This window comes from Perca flavescens, chromosome 15, assembly GCF_004354835.1.
Source record: "Perca flavescens isolate YP-PL-M2 chromosome 15, PFLA_1.0, whole genome shotgun sequence".
Lineage (NCBI taxonomy): Eukaryota > Metazoa > Chordata > Actinopteri > Perciformes > Percidae > Perca > Perca flavescens.
Window position 1 is genome coordinate 27,590,120 of NC_041345.1, and position 22,451 is coordinate 27,612,570.

Below are 22,451 nucleotides of genomic sequence, written 5' to 3' on the forward strand. Positions count from 1 at the left end.
GTGTTCAGGTGCACTCTTGGCGTATTGCTATCTTGAGGCAGCAGGGAGTGATCGCGCCATTGACCAACAAAAACCATTTCATTGTTATTTTAACAGCAACTTAGTAAAATGCGTCTAGGCTCGTGCACAGCGTGCGCACACTATGCTTGTTACACACACAAACAAACACACACACACACACACACGCACACACACACACACACAGGGAAGCGCAGCAGCACACAAACATGCAAAAGATTACACATACAAATATTACGGTGCAAATCCTTCATCATAATAGCAATGCGCAAAGGTCCAAACGCGCCTGGCTTTTAAAGAGAATGGGAGATGACACTCTGATTGGTTTACTGCATGTTACGCCCAAAACACACCTATGAATTAATGAAGACACCAAGTACAACTCTTTAGAACCATGCGCCCGGCACACGGACCCTATTTTCTGCCGTTAAACTAGCAAAAGTGGATTTGGACACGCCATGAACGCACCTGCGCCAGGCACTTCACGCCGTGCGCTTAAATAGTTAAAATAGGGCCTTATGTGTTTTTGTTACACACACACTGAATTCAAGTTAGTAGTAATTTTCAGAACGTGGGGCAATATGACACTGGTTTAACCATTTCTGAATTCTCACCTCTACTTTGTTTGTCAGTGTGTGTGTGTGTGTGTGTGAGTGAGTATGTGCGCGTGTGCATGCGTACCTCCTCAGGCGCTCCGCTGCCAGGAAAGAAGTTTCCGTCGTCGTAGCGATGGAGGGAGATGTAGAGGACGTTGTGGTCGGTGTAGAAGGCCTGCTGGGTGCCGTTGCCGTGGTGAATGTCCTGCAGTGACAGGTCAAAGTGGCGTCAGAGAAAAGTTTGTGTTTGGCTGCACAAAAGCCTGCTGAGAATAATGGGCTTTTAGCATCAAGTGGACAGCAGATGTAAACTAGCTATTAGCTAACTCTGGTGCAATTACTCTTAATTGTGCATTGTCCCTGTAAAAATAAACAATAAAATGAAAAATGAAATTATATTTCATTTTGCCTCCTATGATATGAATAGTTAGCCTAATAGTAGTCTATATCCTTGACGTTCCACTTCCGGGATTGCGCCAGTGCAGCAGGAAATTCCGCTGGATGCATTTATTTTCCATTTCCTTCCGCTTTCTTTGGAATTTTAAGTTCGATGGATTTCTGAGGACTATGGTTAACTGCTCCTCAGATCTCTACAGGGTAAATCCAGACAGCTAGCTAGACTATCTGTCCAATCGGAGTTGTCTCTCGCACTACTATTTTGCAGCTGCTCTGTGCGGAAGTTAGCGCCGCCCATGACGATTCTGATTGGTTTAAAGAAATGGCCATAAAACAGAGCATGTTTTCCTCCCATCCCCGAATGCTATGTGGAGTAGCCAGACCCTCCTTCAGCACGCTTTGGAGGAGGGTCTGCTAAAGCGAGACTAACCTAATAGTCACATTAGTTACTGTTTGAAGTGAATATCAATGTAGACGATAAAAATCTGTATTATAGAAAAGTTAAAGATGTGTGTGTGTGTGTGTGTGTGTGTGTGTGTGTCACTGTGTCCGTGTATGTGCGTGTGTGTGTGTGTGTGTCAGAGCTACTCACCCAGTCCACAATGAGGATCTTGCCCACTCCTAGTTTCTGTTGCAGCAGCTTGGCAGTGATGGCTACTGAATTAAAGAAACAAAACCCCCTGTTCTCACACACACACACACACACACACACACACACACACACACACACACACACACACACACACACACACACACACACACACACACACACACACACACACACACACACACACACACACACACACACACACACACACACCAAATGTACGCACATACAAAGAGTGATACAAACAGTTAGTCAGTTAGAATGTGATGTCTAGTGGTGTAACAATAATCTTGTGGGTGTACTGACATGGCAGTGGATTCCTCAGCATGGTGACCGGGTGGACGCACCACTGCAAAGCCATTCTAGTACAAAAAGATGGACAGAGAGTGAGGGACAGGTCAGACAATGTGTAACGTTTATTTTCAGAAAACCGTGTCCACTTGTGAGTATTTCCCTGTGTGTTACCTTCAGCTCTGCCGACGCCACTCTGAAGGCCAGCTCGATGACTGAGCCCACCGCCATGCGGACTGCCGCTGACGAGTGCATCTCGTTCCACACCGTGTCGCTGTCCACCTGCAGGGGGCACACAGAGTTTTAGCTAAAACACTCATACACAGACAAATAGACAGAGATGGACTGACGGGCAAGCAGAGAGAGAGAGAGAGCCTTACCCCTATTCCTCCACAGGGAAGAACCGCATACATCTTCTGGCTGATTGGACCTGAAACAACCAATCAGAGTAGATGTGACAGATTATGTAGTGTGTGAGTCAGGATTAGGGTTGGGTACCGTTTGGATTTTTAAAACGATTCCGATTCCTAACCCGATTCTTGAAAAATGACATAAAAGAAAGGCTTTTTTATGGAGAATTTTTTAAAATTGAAAAAGATTTAACTTGAACAATATATTAAGGTTTTAAAGTACTCCAATATATAATAAGTAAACCTAAGTCACCTAACACATAACTACAATCATTTAACAAATAACAGTTACACTATTAAAAAGTAACAACAAAATAAATGTTGTTGAGTTGGTATGCCAACCAGCTTCAAACTTTAGCAGTTCTTTTGCAGAAAAATGACCATATTTAACTTCTCTGGCAAGACACTACACCTCTCCTGACTTATGGCATGTCCTGCACAGGAGAAAACTCTCTTAGACGGTGTTCAAGAGGCCTGTACACACAGGTATGAGTTTGAAAGGGCAGACTAATTTGGGGAGGCTGTCCTGCCTCCCCCACCACCAGGCTACAGGGTCTTGTCCTGAACGACAGACCAGCAAGTGTAATATGTTTACTAGCGATCACGTGCAGATCATATGCTTTTACCTCCTTTTTCGTGAGCCCAGAGGGAAAATATGGCATTTTAAAAGTAGCCTACATCTACGATAGCTAGCGAACGGTAGACTACAGAGAAAGTGTGATATTTTTACGTCCGTTTCGGAGCGTGTACAAAAAGCCGTCTATCAGAATCAGAAAGGGTTTTATTGCCAAGTACGTTTTTAAACACATACAAGGAATTTGTTTTGGTGTTGTTGGTGCACATCACACATTCTCTAAATGGAATATTAAACAATATAAGTATAGGTATAAACAATATAAGTATATCAGTATATCAGCAGTGATTGTAGAGTGCATGTCCAAGAATAGTGCGGACACATGCTTCACACCGCGAGCGGGCACGTTCGCCACTCAGCAGAAAAGGGAGAAATAAAAAAAAAAGTCTCTCTGCTGCGCATCGCTTATTTTTGCCACGTACGCGCACCAGTTACGTGCACCCCTGGCTATAGTCTTCGGCTTTGTACAGGAACAGCCAGTGAGTCCTGATCTGAGGACCTGCAAGACATGCTCACAACATAAGGGTGCAGCAGGTGACTCCTGTATGCAGGTGCCTGAGATAAGGGGTAATATGACGTGATCTCCCAGACCTTACCAATTGTAAATAATCCAAAGGCATGTTTAATCATTTCTAACTCAGTGTAGGATACAGCATGCCCGAGTTTTGCAGTTTCTAATGAGGCCTGAAATACACACATGCTCAGGTCCTATACATGCACAAATGGAGAGATGTCCGAGTGAGGGGGCTGCGACTGCTGAACAGGCGCCCCGAGCAGTTGGGGGGTGGGTTCGGTGCCTTGCTCAACAGCACCTTAGCAGTGCCCAGGAGGTGAACTGGCAGCTCTCCAGCTACCAGTACACATTCCGTACTTTGGTCCGTGCATTTTCAGCCTTTATTTTGGACAGGACAGCTGAAGACACGAAAGGGGAAGATAGAGACAGAGGGCCACATGTCGGAGTCGAACCCTGGCCCGCTCCTTATATGGGCGCCCGCTCTACCGACTGAGCTATCCGGGCGCCCACGACTGCCACCTCTGAGGTGGAAAAACAAGTGTGGGACAAGGACTTGACATGCTTGTCAAGGTACTAACTATCTAGGGATATACAGCAGGTCGCTCAGACAGACAGACAGACAGACAGACAGACACACACACACACACACACAGAGACGGTTACCCAGCAGCTTCTTGTGGTCCAGTTTGTGTCGATTCAGCGGACTGGTTCCATACAGCAGAGTGTGGAACTCTGAATGGACCGACTGGATCTCATCCAGAGACGCTTTACGCCCCCGAATCCTCTGTTCACACACAGACAGAGACAGAGAGAGACTGAGTAAGGAGTTTGAACATTTTTAATTTGCACGAGGAAAAAAACTAAAACAGAACAGATATTTGGCAACTGCTCAAATCACTTTACTATTGTAAACCAAATTTTTTTTTTTAAAGAGATGGAAAATAAAAACTTTGGTATATAGATACAGAGATGTGTTTAGTGTGATGGAAACAGATATTTACATGAAGCCTTTGTGTATGTTTGGGTGTGTGTGTGTGTGTGTGTGTGTGTGTGTGTGTGTGTGTGTGTGTGTGTGTGTGTGTGTGTGTGTGTGTGTATGCGTGCATACCTCACAGCGGCCCAGCAGGCCCGTCTCCTGCAGTCTGGACCAGATGCTTTGCACTCTCCCAGCATGCTCTGGGTGGATGTGAGCATTGCCACAAACACACTGATGCTTCAACATCAGACTGTCGTACACAAGCCCTGGAGGGGGAGAGAGAGAGAGAGAGAGAGAGAGAGAGAGAGAGAGAGAGAGAGAGAGAGAGAGAGAGAGAGAGAGAGAGAGAGAGATGTAAATACTATATAGGGTAAAAGAAATAGAGAAATATTTGAATATACAGAAAATGGCAACATTACAACATACAGGTAAATTATTAGGGTTGCACGACATGAGGAAAATATGCAATATCGCGAAAATGACACTCGCAATAAATAAAAAAGGTATAAAGGGGTGCTCAGTTCTGCAGCTTTCAGTATTGTGCACAAATGCATAAAAGGCAGTGCTAAAAAAGAATGACAGTTACACTTTAAAGTACAGTTTTCTATTTCACGACATTGTTATTGCGCCAGTTGATATTTTGCTAAGACATTAAAAAAACATATTGTGCAGCCCTATAAAATACTATAATTGCCCCAGTATAAAAACATGTGTGTGTTAATGGTCCTCCACAATGTATCTTGTATAAGAAATAAGCACCACAAGATGTCAGTAGCTACCATTGAAATGTGTGTGTGAAACATGCAGGACACAATACTTTGTAGTCAGTGGACACACCTGACTAAGAACCTGGGATGTGTGACACACACTTTAAACGCCTTATCTCAATCCACTATTTACATCGCAAGTAATCAGGACTCATCTTTTACAGAGGTTATATATGTTTCTCTGACACTTGGGTGGAGACCGCCTGCACAACAAAGCCGGGCTACCTCTTGCTAAACAAACACACACCCACACACACGTTTTGATTTCGAATGCGTGTGTATCTTTACATGCTGTAGATGGCAAAGTGGCTTTTAAAAAATCCACTTTAAAACTGAAGCAAGGCTGCAAACACAAAATGTTTCTGTTAAAGGGTAACTACCGTTTTTTTTAACCATTTATTTAACCTATTTCCCTATGTTTTTGTGTCTAAGTGACTGATGGGAACAATAATCCTTGACATCGGTCCAGTATAGAGAGAGCGCTGCAGTTGGAAGCGGAGAAACAAGCTACAACCTAAATTAATAGGGCAGTTGTCCAGCTTGTATTTACCTTCATAAAAGTGCTCGATTTACCGCTGACAGGCTCAGATTATTATTCTAAGTGTCTGACAACATTATGGGAAGGAGAGACCTTCAAAACCTCTTTGAGACCTTTCTTGTAAATCGGTAAACTATATGTTGATTTCAAACGATACTAGAGTTGTGATGGTTGGAAAAGTGGAAAGATGACCCAAACGGCTTTTTATAGTTTTATTTTATTTCATTTTTGACTTTGATTAAATTGTATTTGACGCTGCTAAAATTGCTGTTAATTTACATGGAGTCTGGTGGCTTTAGCAAATGATTTTATGTTTAAAAAAAGGATCTTACTCTTTAACAGAAAGGTCGACCACCTTAGAAATCCTTTCCATAATGTTGTCAGACACTTAGAATATTAATCTGAGTCTGTCCGTGGCAAAACGAGCACTTTATATATGCATTTATATGTTATATGAGAATTTATACATTCATACATATACATTGCCATGTGTCATATTATAACGGCATGTTTCCCAGAGCTAAAACCGAGGCAAAGCTGTAGTTTAAGCCATTGTTGTGTTTAGCTCATGTTAAGGCATTTTGACGATGTATTCATACAGTACATTGAATGCGTCTCTACCTTCAACAAGCGACTGCAAACTGGTGGTTAGCTGCTAACGCTACTGTCTTTAATAAACTGTCTGTACACTTACAAAGTTCTCAATGCTTCGGTTTACATGTAGGGACCCTCATTATGCTACCGTTGAAGTGTGGTGCTGTTTTGAGCCTTGTTAGTTGTGTAGAAATAATGATTTACCCTCTGCCCCGAAAGGTAGCATTAGCAGCTAACCACCAGTTTGCTAACCACCGGTTTGCGCTAGCTTGTTTCAAGACGCATTCGATTAGCATGTAAACAGATCCAGGAGAACGGTCGACTCAGTACACATATGTTATTAACCCCTAGGTTCATTTTGCTATTTGCAAAATTAATTTGCTTAAATCTTCCCACCTCAAAGGGAAAGGAAATAAATACAAAACAAGCAAAACATATTCATCTTCATACTTGAATGTGACCAAATATATTCCAGGCACCAGGAAATAAGCTACAATAGACAGAAACGCTTCTGTCAGTTCACATGCTGTAGTTCACCCGGACCGTCAGCCAACTCTTCTGCGGCTCCTTGTTGCTAGGCAACAGACACAGTGTCTTACAGTAGGCGTTCTGACGCTGCTGATGTCAAACTCTCGTCCGGTAACAAACCAGGTGTGCACACCAAACACACTGACCTGTAGTGAAGAGGTGCTTGATGGGATTGACAGTGGCTGCAGGGGACGACTGCGCTCTTCCCAGAGGTCTATGGGGCAACAAGGACTGGAACACACCCAGCTGCTGCAAGGCCTGATGGGAAGAGAAAGAGAGAGAGAGAAAGTTGTGATTCATAGCAGGATGAATCCGGGATCAGTCCATTCACTGTAATGGAGGTGTGTGTGTGTGTGTGTGTGTGTGTGTGTGTGTGTGTGTGCTTGTGGAAAACAGGGCAGCATACTTAACACCAACACCCCTTCCCTCTCTCCCCATCATCTCACACACACACACACACACACACACACACACACACACACACACACACACACACACACACACACACACACACACACACACACACACACACACACAGCAATGACTATATTTCTAAATGTTCATAAACATCAGCCCATATAAACATGGCAACACACATACTGACTGATTTAACAGACCGATCGTATGATTAATAAACACTTTTTAGAACCATGACGACGACTATTACATTTGGGTTTAGTTTTCATGGAACTTTCCTGAAAACTTGACTGATCATCAACCTCCAAAGATTGATTTTAAGGTTTGTTCAAATTCTGCAGACAAACTCTCACACACACACACACACACACACACACTCTGTAGTTTCTATATATAGGGAGTGTTGCTGTGCTCCCTGCTGCGAACTGCATGACTCATCATGTGTGGGTGGACACTAAACACACACTCTTCAAGACATACAGACGTACAGGAAGACACACAGCAACGAGTCCAGTGGTTGAGTCACCAGCTGCTGATGTCACTGAAGCATCAGCAATTGTGTGTGCGTCAGTCTGTCTGCTGCTGCTCAAGTTCCAGTGGACACCCAGCTGCGAGGCTCTCTCATATCGTATATAATACGTGTGTGTGTGTGTGTGTGTGTGTGTGTGTGTGTATATATATATATATATATATATATATATATATATATATATATATATATATATATATATATATATATATATATATATATACACAGTGAGGAAAATAAGTATTTGAACACCCTGCTATTTTCAAGTTCTCCCACTTGGAAATCATGGAGGGGTCTGAAATTGTCATCGTAAGTGCAATCACAATATATGATTTTTTAACTATTTATTTGTATGATACAGCTGCAAATAAGTATTTGAACACCTGCCTATCAGCTAGAATTCTGACCCTCAAAGACCTGTTAGTCTGCCTTTAAAATGTCCACCTCCACTCCATTTATTATCCTAAATTAGATGCACCTGTTTGAGGTCGTTAGCTGCATAAAGACACCTGTCCACCCCATACAATCAGTAAGAAGCCAACTACTAACATGGCCAAGACCAAAGAGCTGTCCAAAGACACTAGAGACAAAATTGTACACCTCTTGGAAAGGGCTACGGGGAAATTGCCAAGCAGCTTGGTGAAAAAAGGTCCACTGTTGGAGCAATCATTAGAAAATGGAAGAAGCTAAACATGACTGTCAATCTCCCTCGGACTGGGGCTCCATGCAAGATCTCACCTCGTGGGGTCTCAATGATCCTAAGAAAGGTGAGAAATCAGCCCAGAACTACACGGGAGGAGCTGGTCAATGACCTGAAAAGAGCTGGGACCACCGTTTCCAAGGTTACTGTTGGTAATACACTAAGACGTCATAGTTTGAAATCATGTATGGCACGGACGGTTCCCCTGCTTAAACCAGCACATGTCAAGGCCCGTCTTAAGTTTGCCAATGACCATTTGGATGATCCAGAGGAGTCATGGGAGAAAGTCATGTGGTCAGATGAGACCAAAATAGAACTTTTTGGTCATAATTCCACTAACCGTGTTTGGAGGAAGAAGAATGATGAGTACCATCCCAAGAACACCATCCCTACTGTGAAGCATGGGGGTGGTAGCATCATGCTTTGGGGGTGTTTTTCTGCACATGGAACAGGGCGACTGCACTGTATTAAGGAGAGGATGACCGGGGCCATGTATTGCGAGATTTTGGGGAACAACCTCCTTCCCTCAGTTAGAGCATTGAAGATGGGTCGATGCTGGGTCTTCCAACATGACAATGAGCCGAAGCACACAGCCAGGATAACCAAGGAGTGGCTCTGTAAGAAGCATATGAAGGTTCTGGCGTGGCCTAGCCAGTCTCCAGACCTAAACCCAATAGAGAATCTTTGGAGGGAGCTCAAACTCCGTGTTTCTCAGCGACAGCCCAGAAACCTGACTGATCTAGAGAAGATCTGTGTGGAGGAGTGGGCCAAAATCCCTCCTGCAGTGTGTGCAAAGCTGGTGAAAAACTACAGGAAACGTTTGACCTCTGTACTTGCAAACAAAGGCTACTGTACCAAATATTAACATTGATTTTCTCAGGTGTTCAAATACTTATTTGCAGCTGTATCATACAAATAAATAGTTAAAAAATCATACATTGTGATTTCTGGATTTCTTTTTTTTTTTTAGATTATGTCTCTCACAGTGGACATGCACCTAAGATGAGAATTTCAGACCCCTCCATGATTTCTAAATGGGAGAACTTGCAAAATAGCAGGGGGTTCAAATACTTATTTTCCTCACTGTGTATGTGTGTATGTGTGTGTATGTATGTATGTATATATATATATATATATATATATATATATATATATGTATATGTATATATATGTATATGTGTATATATATGTATGTATGTATGTGTATATATATGTGTATATATATATATATATATATATATATGTATATATATATATGTATATATATATATATATATATATATATATATATGTATATATATATATATATATATATATATATATATATATATATATATATATATATATATATATATATATATATATGTATATATATGTATATATATATATATATGTATGTATATATATGTATATATATATGTGTATGTATATATATGTATATATATATGTATATGTATATGTATGTATATATATATATATATGTATATATATATATATATATATATATATATATATGTATATATATATATATATATATATATATATATATATATATATATATATATATATATATATATATATATATATATATATATATATATATGTATATATATATATATATATATATATATATATATATATATATATATATATATATATATATATATATATATATATATATATATATATATATATATATATATATATATATATATATATATATATATATATATATATATATATATATATATATATATATATATATATATATATATATATATATATATATATATATATATATATATATATATATATATATATATATATATATATATATACACACGCCACCCAAAATGAAATGTGCAATTCATTTATATTCAAATCCCACCCTTTTCTGTTTTTGTAAAATGCCAAAGCTTTTCTTTTAATGACTCATCCTGTACTTGTAAAATAAAGAAATAAAATCATTCAGTTATACGGACTGATCCATTCATCCTGAAGCACAAACGCCCTCCCCACAGTGAACACACAGAGCAGTCTATTTGGGCGTGAGGAGGCAGAAAAAAAAAAAAAAAAAACAAGCACTGAAGCGTGTAGGCTATGTGTGGAAGACATCTCTGTCAGCACTCCTGCTGATCTTTAAACCTCGTGTTGCCTTCCCGTCGACCATCAAATGGTTGTCCTTCCTGGGCGCTTTTTTCGATGTTTTTGTCCCTTTTTTTTACAATGCTTTTGATGCTTTTTTTCCAATACTTTTTTTTTTTTTTTAATCATGGTCAATAAACCTAATTTATATGGCATTATACCACATTTTTGAGCTAAAAAAAAGCAGAAATTATGAATTATTTGGACTATTAGTTAAGATCAGAGGATGTTGAGTGGATCACAGATTGTAAAAGTTTAGTCAGGATTCAAAACAATTTAATACATTTTTGTAAATGCTATAAAATTGAATAAAACACCCAAAATTGAATGGGTTTAGGGGTCCTGTTGTCTGTCTGTCTGTCTATCTGTCTATGGAGCTTTATGGTGCAAAATGAATTTCCAAAAGGATCAATAAATGTCTATCTATGTATCTACAACGTACATCCATGTCATTTTTGGGCAATTTGGTTAAAAGAAACCCATATGTCTGGTATTAAATTACTAGAACATTGTTGGTGTTGTGATGGACAGTTAAAAAAAAAAAAAATATATATATAGGATTCAAATCGATGCAGCAGAACAAGAGATATGCGTTCCATTTATTTTTTTCTCCTTATTGCAACATTATCCACAAAGTATTCCTGATCAACGGAAGTACAGTGATACGCAAACGCGATGCAGCTCAGGATTTCCATGTGGGGGAAAAAAAAAATATATATTGTGCGAGGGTGAAAAAAAACACCTGAAGCCATTTCAAGGTTTGGACTTAAGTAACAGTCCAAGCGTTGATGAGTCAGATCGCTAACACAGAACAACATCTGTAACAGAGCAAAACACAGTGAAACAGAAAACAGTGAGAGGTCGGCTGATGATGCATTTGGGTGACTCATCCCTCTGTGGGATGATTCTGCGTAACCAAAAAGTCCTGAGTTGAAGACTGGCCTGAGACCTTGGAGCAGTGCTTCCCCATCTTATTTTTTTTTTTAAACTGACGTACCCCAACATTCCAATCTGACGGGCCCCTAAATCGACCCCACCCATCATGTTCTAAATGCGTTCATTTGAACTGATTTTTAAGTAGCTGTTACCGGGTTTCTACAGGTTTCATCAAGTCAAATTTAAGACTTTTTAAGACCATAATGATGAATGAAATTTAAAGGTGCAATAGGTAGGATTGCGAAGATCCTGGCCTTGTCGAAAAAATTCGAACATCAACAACTTATCAGTCCCTCCCCCCTTTCCGCTAAGGGGTTTCTTTTTTAATGACCTGCTTCATGTAGTTCTACTGCAACATATGGTCAGTTTCAGCAAATATGACAGAAAGTTAGTTTAATAATGGCGTTTTTCCATGGTACCTACTCGACTCGCCTCGACTCTACTCGCCTCGACTCAACTCGGCGCACTGTGCTTCCCTTTTCCATTGCAGATTTTAGTATCGCCTCAGCGTGGCTGGTCGTCATAGCGACTGCCGTGGGCGTGGCTTGGTAACGTTGCATTTCCCCCGACTCATTTCCTGGTTCTTTTTCTCCGTAAACAACATGAAATCAACAAGATAGTTAACTTTTCCTGCTCCAGATTTCCCACCGTGGTCAGAAAGAACAGGGCAGACACGTTGTTTCTCTCATTATATGACGCTAGAGTCACTACTCGCTGCGGAGCTAATCGCCGGCACTCTCTCACTTCTCCCTCGCTCACTAGCTCCCCACACACACACGGCGACTCGACACACACACCAGCGCACCAGTATAACCATCAGGCCACTTGTATGCTACGGAGAAAGCTCTGCGTGGAGCCTCCGGCAGCAAAAAAAAAACACCGCTGGCTAAACTATTTAAAAATGCCGTCTGTCGCTAGCAATGCAGTGATCAGTGACAATTCTTTCTGACCAATCAGCAGCCTGCAGGGTTTCACGTCACCTTCTCGGCTCGCCTCAGCTCGCTTGGAACCTCGACTGAGGAGGTACTAAAAAAAGTACCTGTTAGCAGGTACCAGGGACTTTTTTTCGTAATGGAAAACCAAAAAAGGCGAGTAGAGTCGAGGCGAGGCGAGTAGGTACCATGTAATGGAAAAACGCCATTTGTCTTACCTACTGCACCTTTAAGACCTACTTGGCAGAACTGGCTAATGGCTGTGGTTTGACCCTTCACAGCAGTTAGATGTTGTAGTTTTTTTTGGCCATACACCCAGCGTTCCCAGTTGAATTGCTTTCTTGCGTAGGAAGTAGTAGGCTTCAAATGCGTTGTTTGCAACTGGCTTTAACAAAGCCCTAAATTAAGTATTGAAACTGAACCGTTTTTATGTCTGTGGTACAAAACCGAAAGAGCCTCGCGCCAAAAAAGATGCAAGCTGATTGGCTGCAATATAAGTTGCACGTTGGTCTCATTTGTCATCGTATACAGCAAATTAAAGTATATTTAGACTACAAAAGAAAGTACTACAACACTACAGAGTCAAAAATAAATGAATAAAAAAAAAAACATTCTGAAGCGCTGCGGGAGCATTTCAATGAGGATTGGAGGTAGGAAAATTAAAAAGGAGAATTCCGGTCGATTTCACCACGTGGCTCTGTTGTTTGTAAATTTCGAGTGCTGTCAGTAGCGAGAAAAACGAAAACTATGTGTTATCCTCCTGCTACAGTTTGCACCCAGGAGACTGAAACAGGGCAAGTTTTAAATGTGCTTTTAGCCTCTTAACATGTTCAAAATGTCATTCCAAGTGCCTACCCATGTGAAGTGTTTCGTCCCGAGTGAACACAGTGAATCTGACTGCAGTAGATATGAAAGAAATGCATACAAGTTGTGCTAATTCATACGTCTGTTAAGTTCCGATGTTGAGACGGCAGTACGACGAGTGCTTAGGGACCGTCTACAAACTACAACACAGAAAAGAGATACAACAAAATTGACAGGGCTCAATCCGAGGGGCGGGTTAAAGGGTTGTCTTTCAAATTCCCTCTGCACGTAATAGGATAGCGCTACAACCAGGCAGAGCAACAAAGAAGGTAGCGGAGCTAGTTGAAAGATTAAACTTTTGCCGTATCCGGTCGGAAAAATTCTGACTACATCTTCCTTTTTAAGAATTTCTGTGCCGTTTTTGTTCTTTTCTCAAAGAAAAGCTTAACTCCAAGTCTTCCAGAAGACCACCGTTCCCAGCAGCAGCAGCCATAAGCCCCGCCCACCAACTCTATACATGATGTGCCTGACCAGAATTTGGTTTTTCAACTCGCAAGCCAACAGAGAGAGTGCCTAGACCCCCTGGCTACGAAATAAATTTGCTGCCACTAGGGTGCATCTAGATTTCTAGGCTAAAAACTAGCAGGAGATGATTTATAATTGAGGTAAGTTTGGAGACAATACCTTATTTCATCATTAAATTAATACATATTTTTGTTGTATCTCTTTTCGGTGTTGTAGTTTGTAGACGGTTCCTAAGCACTTGTCTTACTTCCGTCTCAACACCGTAACTAAACAGAGGTATGAATTAGCACAACTTTGACGCATTTCTTTATCTTCTGCAGTCAGATTCACTGTGTTCACTCGGAAGGAATCACTTCACATGGGTAGGCACTTGGAATGACATTTCGAACATGTTAAGAAGCTAAAAGCACGTTTAAAACTTGCCTTGTTTCAGGCTCCTGGGTGCAAACTGTAGCAGGAGGATAACACGGTGTAGGCAGCACCGATTGTTTTTGTTTTTCTCGCTACTGACAGCACTCCAACAACAGAGCTACGTGTTGAAATCAACCGGAATTCTCCTTTAAGACCTGTTTAAAATTATGTAAGACCTAGAGCTAATTTAAGACTTTTAAAAGACTCAAGTTTGATTGATTTGTCAGTCTTACAATTGTTAACATTTAAGTTTAAGTAAGGATTTAAGTAGGGAGTGACTTTAAAGTAAGTCATCCTAATACGCCTTGGAGAGGCAGAAGCTTTTCAACCATTTCTTTTACTTTTGGCTCACTATTTCAAATGACTATCAGGTGTGAGTGAGTGTGTGGAGCTGCTGAGATACACTGGGACTATTTTTAATGGTTAGGCAACTAAAACAAAGCCCATTCAGAGAGAAGCGTTGCGTTCACACACAAACCTGCGTGTAGCTCCCCCTCTCCTCTTCGTCGCACTCCCTCAGCTGGATGAGCTCGTCTTCCTCTTCCTCTTCATCCAGCTCGCTCTCCGTACTCTCCCCCTTCACGCGCATGCCTCCGTGCTCCTCCTCGCCCTTCACATGCACAACGGCGTGCTCCGAGGAGGGCGTGCTGTCGTCTGAGCCCTCCTTCTGAAGCCTGCATTTGGTACGAATAACACAGAAGACTTAAAGACAACATGCAGACGTTTACAGTTACGTACATAGCAAATAGAATAGAATCAAAAACGTGAATCTGTCGTTAGTCTAGATCAACGACAGTTCATTTACTGGATGATCGCCGGATTATTATAATCCGGTGCCGCTGGTTGTCCCTCGCCTTGCGAAATGGTGTTTGTTATCGGGAAACTACAGCTGATTTGGAGCTAGCGAGGTACACGCGGAAAATGGCAAGTTTTGAAGAAAATTTGGATGGTGCATCAAGGCAGGCCTGCTTGGTTGTTTCGGGGAACGATTGTAAAGATTTACAGAGAATATGTTTAAAGCATTTCCTCTCTAACTGGGACGTTTAGGACCGATTGGCGGGGGAATTGACAAAATACACACGGCGATACACTGGTAAGAGCAAACAACCAATATCCAGCTGATTGAAATAGCTCACGTTCCTGTATTGGGTGAATACTGCATGTGGCGTTTTCTTTTGCGGCGTGCAAATGTTCCACCAAAACAAGTTCCTTCCCCCGAGACTATTTTGCAGAGCTGCCGCAGTCACGTCCGGAGCTTAGCGCCGCCCAAGACCATTGTGATTGGTTTAAAAGAAATGCAAACAGTGGACGGGTTAGCTCGGTTGGTAGAGCAGGCACACATACGGTATATAGAGGTTTATTCCTCGACGCGGAAGGTCCAGGGTTCGAGTCCAACCTGTGACAATTACCTGCATGTCTTCCCCCTCCCCCACCTCTCATATCTATGTCCTATCCATTAAAAGGCAGAAAATGCCCAAAAAAGAATCTTTAAAACAATGCACTGTCTTTTTTTTCTCCACACCTGTGAAGGCTGGCCCCTTCGTCGTCCTCCTGCATGTCATTGGTTTCTGTTAGCTCCTCCTCTGTCTCCTCCGGGTGGGTGGGCGGCGGCCTGGGAAGCTCCGTCCCCTTAGATAGCATCTGCACACACAAGGAGATGTTAGTGCGTGAACGTGTGTGCGTTTGTGTGTGTGTGTGTGAACGTAGAAGCTGTGCAATTATCCAATAATCTGAAGGGGAGGTCTAAAACTTCAACGGGAAAAGTATTAAGGGTACAGATGTTTCCACTGTTGATTTGTGTCACTGTTTTTTTGTTTTTTTTAAGTTCTATCAATGCAAAAACTTTCCAAAAAGTCAATGAGCAATCGTGTCGACCAAAAACGTCTGTGATTATGATTTTTTAGTTTTCCATAACCGAGCAGCCCTATCAACATGTGCTGTACCTTGTAGTGTTTCTCCAGGAAGTGCTGGTGTTGCTGCTGGACCACCAGCTGCTGCAGGGCCTGGGGGGACTGGGGCAGAGGTGCACTCTGGGTCCGAGCCAGCGGCCGATGGCGAGGCAACTTGTTGACAGCCCGCATGCTGCTGGGCACGCCTCTCTCCGCTGTAACCAGCGGCGACTGGCTGTACATGGGGACTAAGTGGGTGCAGGGTCATAGCAGAAAGAGAAATGGGTTGGATACTATGGCTGGACACTACCGGGACTGTTAGCATGCACTTGGGTCTTGCGTGTAGTTGTGCATGTGCATGTGCATGTGTGTGTGTGTGTGTGTGTGAGAATGTGTCTGTATGTGTGAGAATGTGTCTGTATGTGTGTGTGTGTGTGTGTGTGTGTGTGTGTGTGTGTCTGTCTGTATGTCTGTCTGTATGTCTGTGTGTGTGTGTGTGTGTGTGTGTGTGTGTCTGTATGTCCGTCTGTGAGTGTGTCTGTCTGTCTGTCTGTCTGTCTGTGTCTGTCTGTCTGTCTGTGTGTGTGTGTGTGTGTATGTATGTATGTATGTATGTATGTATGTATGTATGTATGTATGTATGTATGTGTGTGTGTGTGTGTGTGTGTGTGTGTGTGTGTGTGTGTCTGTGTGTGTGTGTGTGTGTGTGTGTGTGTGTGTGTGTGTGTGTGTCTGTATGTCCATCTGTGAGTGTGTCTGTCTGTCTGTCTGTGTCTGTCTGTGTGTCTGTGTGTCTGTGTATGTGTGTGTGTATGTATGTATGTATGTATGTATGTATGTATGTATGTATGTATGTATGTGTGTGTGTGTGTGTGTGTGTGTGTGTGTGTGTGTGTCTACCAGCTAGCATTGCAGTCTGTTGTCTGGCCTGCTCCAGCAGTAGTACATGTTGCAACAACGAGGAATGGGCAGAATGAGAGGTGGGGGGTGGTGTCTCTACCTCATGGCCCACCCCTGCAAAAAAAACAACATTATTAATTCAATTCAGTTAACTTAAGATGGGGACAGTGCAAATGAATAATAATAATATAATAATTAAAGCAAAATAACTTAAATGCTGAGCTATGGTAAAGCTTACCTGCAGGTAGGGACGACGTGGAGAGAAACTTCCCTGTTAGAGCTCCGCCCCCTCGCAGTGATTGGATGGCTTGCCGCTCAGCTTCTTGCTGGTTGGACAGCGCCTGGGAGGGCTGTAGAGAAGGGGCGTGGTGGGGGCAAACATATTTGAGCCTTGAGGGTAACAGCCTAATGAATCCAAATTAGCAATTGTGATGTTTGTTGTCATTTTTGACCATTTGATCCATTTCTTAACTGTACATTTGCTCTGCTCTGGTTTCTGCAGCAGTTCAAAAAAAATCGCTCTCTACTTTGCAGTGTGCATGTTCTGTAAATGTCTTTCAATAAAATTCTTTGGAGCCTTCAACGACGCACTGGCTTGGTTTGACTGAAATGTTACGTCGGCTAAATGGAAAATGTTTGAATGACTTTAGGCCTACAATAATGAGGAATGAAAACTAAAATGTTGAGAAAATAACCATTATTCATCACTTTTTATGAAAGACACAGGTAGCCACTTGAGAGGGGGGGCAGGTTGCAGACGCCTGGTGTAGGTGTGTGTGTGTGTGTGTGGGTGTGTGTGCGTGTGTGTGTTGTGTTGACCCACCGTGATGTGTGTGTTGGCAGGGAGCCCCAAGGAGATATTCGGCAAGGACGGCGAGGTGTAGAGATTCAGAGGACTTAATGTCCCATCAGCCCCCAGCGTCTGATGAAGAGATCTCAGCTGCAGACAGACAGACAGACAGACAGGCACACAGGCACACAGGCAGACTAGTTAGTTGTGTCTTGCTCTGTGGAGTCTCAGCGGTGATTGAGAAGGTGATCGGACGGTCGTGCGCCGTACTGTAGATTCATTCAAGTTGCTACGGTAAACTTTGTTTTTTTTAACATCTACAGTAAGCACTGACTAATTTGTTTCATCCCACTTCATGTTTACACTCCACATTTCAGACTTCACTCCTCATATAAAAGCTAACCGGCACATATTGGGATTAATGACGATGCTTGTGAGCTGGCATTTACAAGCCTCAGTATCCCTGTTAAATTACAAGTGGGAAGACCATTTCCCAGAAATGATGTTCCTGTGCAGAAACTTAAATTCAAGGGTTAGGGCTAAGTCTTGCTTACCGGCTATTCTGTAATTCCACATTGCGTTCTTAATGAAGTATTTGATTAGTTTGATTACAGTTAGGTCCATGATAAAGACCTCCAAAGTGAGTTATGCCCCATCCTCCTTCAAGCATGCCGTCATTCAGCCTAGACCAGTTTCAGTTGATATATATTTAAGGATGCCAAATGTATGCCCAAAAATAATTAGTAAAGTGAGACGGAGGTCCTCATCATCTGTCCACAAATTCCACCGGTGGTTTAGCCATTTTTCTTGGGCCTCTGTGTTTTTAAATGTCCACACGCGTGCAAGAAGTCTGGGTGTTCTAATTTTTATTCTGCTTTACAATCTTATAAGAATAACCGCCTCAGGGTTGTATTCCTCCGCCAACCAGTCAAGTGGCAGTTTACATCCACTTCTGTGCAGACTTACATAATATATGTGGTGAAGACTAAAAAAAAGGGAATCGTTTGTACCTCAGTCTGTATGTTGGGGACCGACCCTGTGTTGCCATTGGAGATTGCCGAGTTGGAACTGTTGGGGCTGCTGGGACCTGAACCTGGAGCGCTACTACAGAGAGAGGAGACTGGTCGAGAGACACAGACACACACACACAGAAAAAGAGAGAGGGAGAGGAATTCATCTTCAGGTTAATTCATAAAATGTCTCATGTACAGTATTATTAGAATGATTTGTATACGGTGAGTTTACACATTACACACTGAACACACTGTTACGGAGTTTTTCCCGTCTATTTTCTTTCTATTGTTTTTAGAATGAAAAAACATTGTTCATTAATAACTTGTTTAACTTTATTTCGCCGTTATTTTTACAGGCAAGTAATTAAGAACAAGTTCTTATATACAATGGCAGCCTGATATTGCAATGGCGTGTATGTGTGTGTGTGTGTACCAGATATCTCTACGGCTCTCTTCTTAAAGGTGCTGATAACGGTCCCATCCTTCCTGCGAAGGAGCGGAGAGCTCCGCCTCTCTGCCACCTTCTGCTTCAGCCGTGAACGCACCTTCAGGTTGGGCTCTGAGACTGGAGGTTCAGGGAGAGGGGAGGAATGAAAATGGCTGAGCTTGGTGATTAAAAAAATATAAATAAATCCATGATCCCTGGCACGGATCAACATAATACAGTCTTGTTTGGAAGATATAAAAAAATAAATAAAAAAAAATACATTTCATGTCAATGTAGTAGTTTTTCTGTATTGTTCATTTTGATTTTTCTTTTTATCTTGTGTTATTTGTTTCATCGTGTAGAGAGCAGTGTTTTGTTTGGCAGAGTATTTCATGGGGTTATTTTAAGGTCAGAGCTGCCAACTCTCACGCATTGGCCGTGAGACACACGCATTTGATTGGTTTCACACGCTCACACGCCACACCCCCGATTTCTCACGCTGAAGTGTCAACCCGGTCGCAAAATTACAAATCCCACTATGGCCACGCCAAGACCCGCCCTACAAAGCAGCTTGATTGGTTGGGGTTAGGCATTTCACAGCTCGTGTGGTTAAGGTTAGGATAGCTGATTGGTCAGGGGATAGGACGCCTGGCCAATAGTAGTGTGTGAATGCTATTGAAGGGCGGGTCGTGGCGTGGCCATAGTGGGAAAACATTTTTGCAACCCGGTCGGTCAAATGCCTGAAATATGAGATTATCTATAGATCTACCTATTGAGCCGAATTGATGTAAAAAAGGGTAGAAATAGGTAAAATAAAAATCCAGTGGGGGGGAATACTGGGAAACTTTGGGTAACTATTGTGCATCTCCAACCTCTGTGCATCTCTAAATGTAACTGTAAATAATTCATTAAATGTTTCATAGAATGGACGCATGGGCACAGAGGACGAGGGCCAAACATTACTGGACCTTGGCACAAAAAAAGTTTGAGAAAAGCTGTGATATGACACATGATGCACACAATGAGCCATGCTGTGTCTTTTGTCTTGCTGTTGGTATTTTTCAGTCTATTTTCTGCCGGACCTTGTGGTGGGGAAAGACCTTGATTGAAGAATGAATTTCCCTCCTTGCCTAATCTAATGAGATTTGGTCTTTGGCCACCAGTCCCCCTGGTGTCCAAAAAATTGTTATTTCTATTTATTTAGTTTTAAAGGATTATAATGTATGTAAATCAGTGGTTTTCAGTCTTTAGAATGTCAGTGGTCCTAGTAGATCCCTTTGGTAGACCAATGTTAATTTAACTTTGGGTCCCTGGTGCCTACACTGAGAACCACTAGAGTGTGTGTGTGTGTGTTGTAGTAGTAGTAGTAGTAAAGAGAGCGAATGGGAGAAAGAAGTTTGTGTGAGGTGGACCTGGTCACCACAGACCCAAATCTTCTCAGCAGTTGCTACTGTCATATGATGCACTGTCTCTTCATATGGCACATTATGTTTGGCACAATGTATGGGTCACTTCTTATATCATAACAAGGTAATACAATGTGTAATCAAGTGATAACTGATAAACATTAATGTAAAAGCTAAATGCCCTAATACCTGTTGATACTACAACAATGCAAAGTTTGCAGTTTTGCACATATGTAAGAGTCGATTTTTCCATTTCTTTCCACAAAACTCTCCAGAAAGTGCCATTTAATGGTTTATTTTAAAAAAAAATCTCCCAGGGTTGCATACCCCCGGACCCCCCTAGGGAGAACCCCCCCCCCACATAACAAATCACAATTTAAACCGTGACAGTAATGATGCTGAATGAGCCAAAGAAATTTGCTTTGTACGCAGAAAAATTTGGGTTTGCCCCACCAAATCTCACTCCAAGGTTTGGGGAAAAGTTGGCAGCTCTGTAAGGTTGTCTGGTGATTTGCCAACAGGAGACGTTATTAGGGGCGGATAGGCTTTCTGCTAATCCTACGTTACCTTCTGGCTGGCTGGTTTAATTGGTGGATGAGCAGCCATGGCATGTGTAATCTAAGATACTTTTAATCTAAAAGACCAAGGTGAAGAACGAGGAGCAGGAGGAGGAGAAGCGTCCAGGTCATATTGGTTCAAGCTGCCTTAACAGTATCCAGCAGTATAGCTTACCCTTTGACTATGTGGGATCAGGACAGCGAAATGACATGACAGGGACATATCTGACTGAGCGAGACTTGAACATGAGCATGAAGGGATTTTGCACAAATCCTTTAAATGTTAATATTTTACATTTATGGTATAAATCCATACATATCAGTTATCATGTGAAAGGCTGCAGGAGTGTAAACACAGTATCCCGGGACACATGGGAGGATATTTAATAAGCATGACACCACAATTCTTCATTTCAGCGGAAATTGGTAAGACTACAGAACTACAGCCCCCCCCAAAAAAGCCAAACCGCGGTTCATCTGATTTGCATGAGTGCAGCTAAAGAGCCTCAGTCTTTTAGCACAACATCACGTACGCAGCCATCAAGTGCAAATTTAAGACCCTTTTGCCAGCTGGAAACATAAAAAAGGCAGCCAGAGACAACATTTTAAAGCAACTTATGAAGCTACCATAAGCTTTATATGCTAGTATGCTAATATGACAACATTTTAAACCAACTCATGAAGCTACCATAAGCTTAATATGCTAGTATGCTAATATGACAACATTTTAAACCAACTCATGAAGCTACCATAAGCTTAATATGCTAGTATGCTAATATGACAAAATTTTAAACCAACTCATGAAGCTACCATAAGCTTAATATGCTAATATGACAACATTTTAAACCAACTCATGAAGCTACCATAAGCTTTATATGCTAGTATGCTAATATGACAACATTTTAAACCAACTCATGAAGCTACCATAAGCTTAATATGCTAGTATGCTAATATGACAACATTTTAAACCAACTCATAAAGCTACCATAAGCTTAATATGCTAGTATGCTAATATGACAACATTTTAAACCAACTCATGAAGCTACCATAAGCTTAATATGCTAGTATGCTAATATGACAACATTTTAAACCAACTCATGAAGCTACCATAAGCTTAGTATGCTAATATGACAACATTTTAAACCAACACATGAAGCTACCATAAGCTTAATATGCTAGTATGCTAATATGACAACATTTT

The 22,451-nt window shown here is 41.6% G+C and overlaps 1 protein-coding gene across 6 annotated transcripts in view; it reads right to left on the bottom strand.

Moving 5' to 3' along the window:
- The window catches only part of hdac5 (histone deacetylase 5), an 82,627-nt gene that overhangs the window by 13,807 nt on the left and 46,369 nt on the right, over nt 1-22,451 (bottom strand). For all 6 annotated transcript variants that reach the window (XM_028600175.1, XM_028600179.1, XM_028600173.1 and 3 more), the window contains 16 exons: nt 19,294-19,425; nt 18,858-18,967; nt 17,881-17,997; nt 17,296-17,407; nt 17,058-17,171; nt 16,212-16,405; nt 15,791-15,909; nt 14,747-14,942; nt 7,016-7,127; nt 4,575-4,708; nt 4,130-4,250; nt 2,289-2,338; nt 2,083-2,190; nt 1,924-1,979; nt 1,603-1,690; nt 700-819 (listed from right to left, as the gene is read on the bottom strand). In XM_028600175.1, coding sequence (XP_028455976.1) covers nt 700-819; nt 1,603-1,690; nt 1,924-1,979; nt 2,083-2,190; nt 2,289-2,338; nt 4,130-4,250; nt 4,575-4,708; nt 7,016-7,127; nt 14,747-14,942; nt 15,791-15,909; nt 16,212-16,405; nt 17,058-17,171; nt 17,296-17,407; nt 17,881-17,997; nt 18,858-18,967; nt 19,294-19,425 — 1,883 coding nt within the window. The remainder of the gene's footprint in view (nt 1-699; nt 820-1,602; nt 1,691-1,923; nt 1,980-2,082; nt 2,191-2,288; nt 2,339-4,129; nt 4,251-4,574; nt 4,709-7,015; nt 7,128-14,746; nt 14,943-15,790; nt 15,910-16,211; nt 16,406-17,057; nt 17,172-17,295; nt 17,408-17,880; nt 17,998-18,857; nt 18,968-19,293; nt 19,426-22,451) is intronic.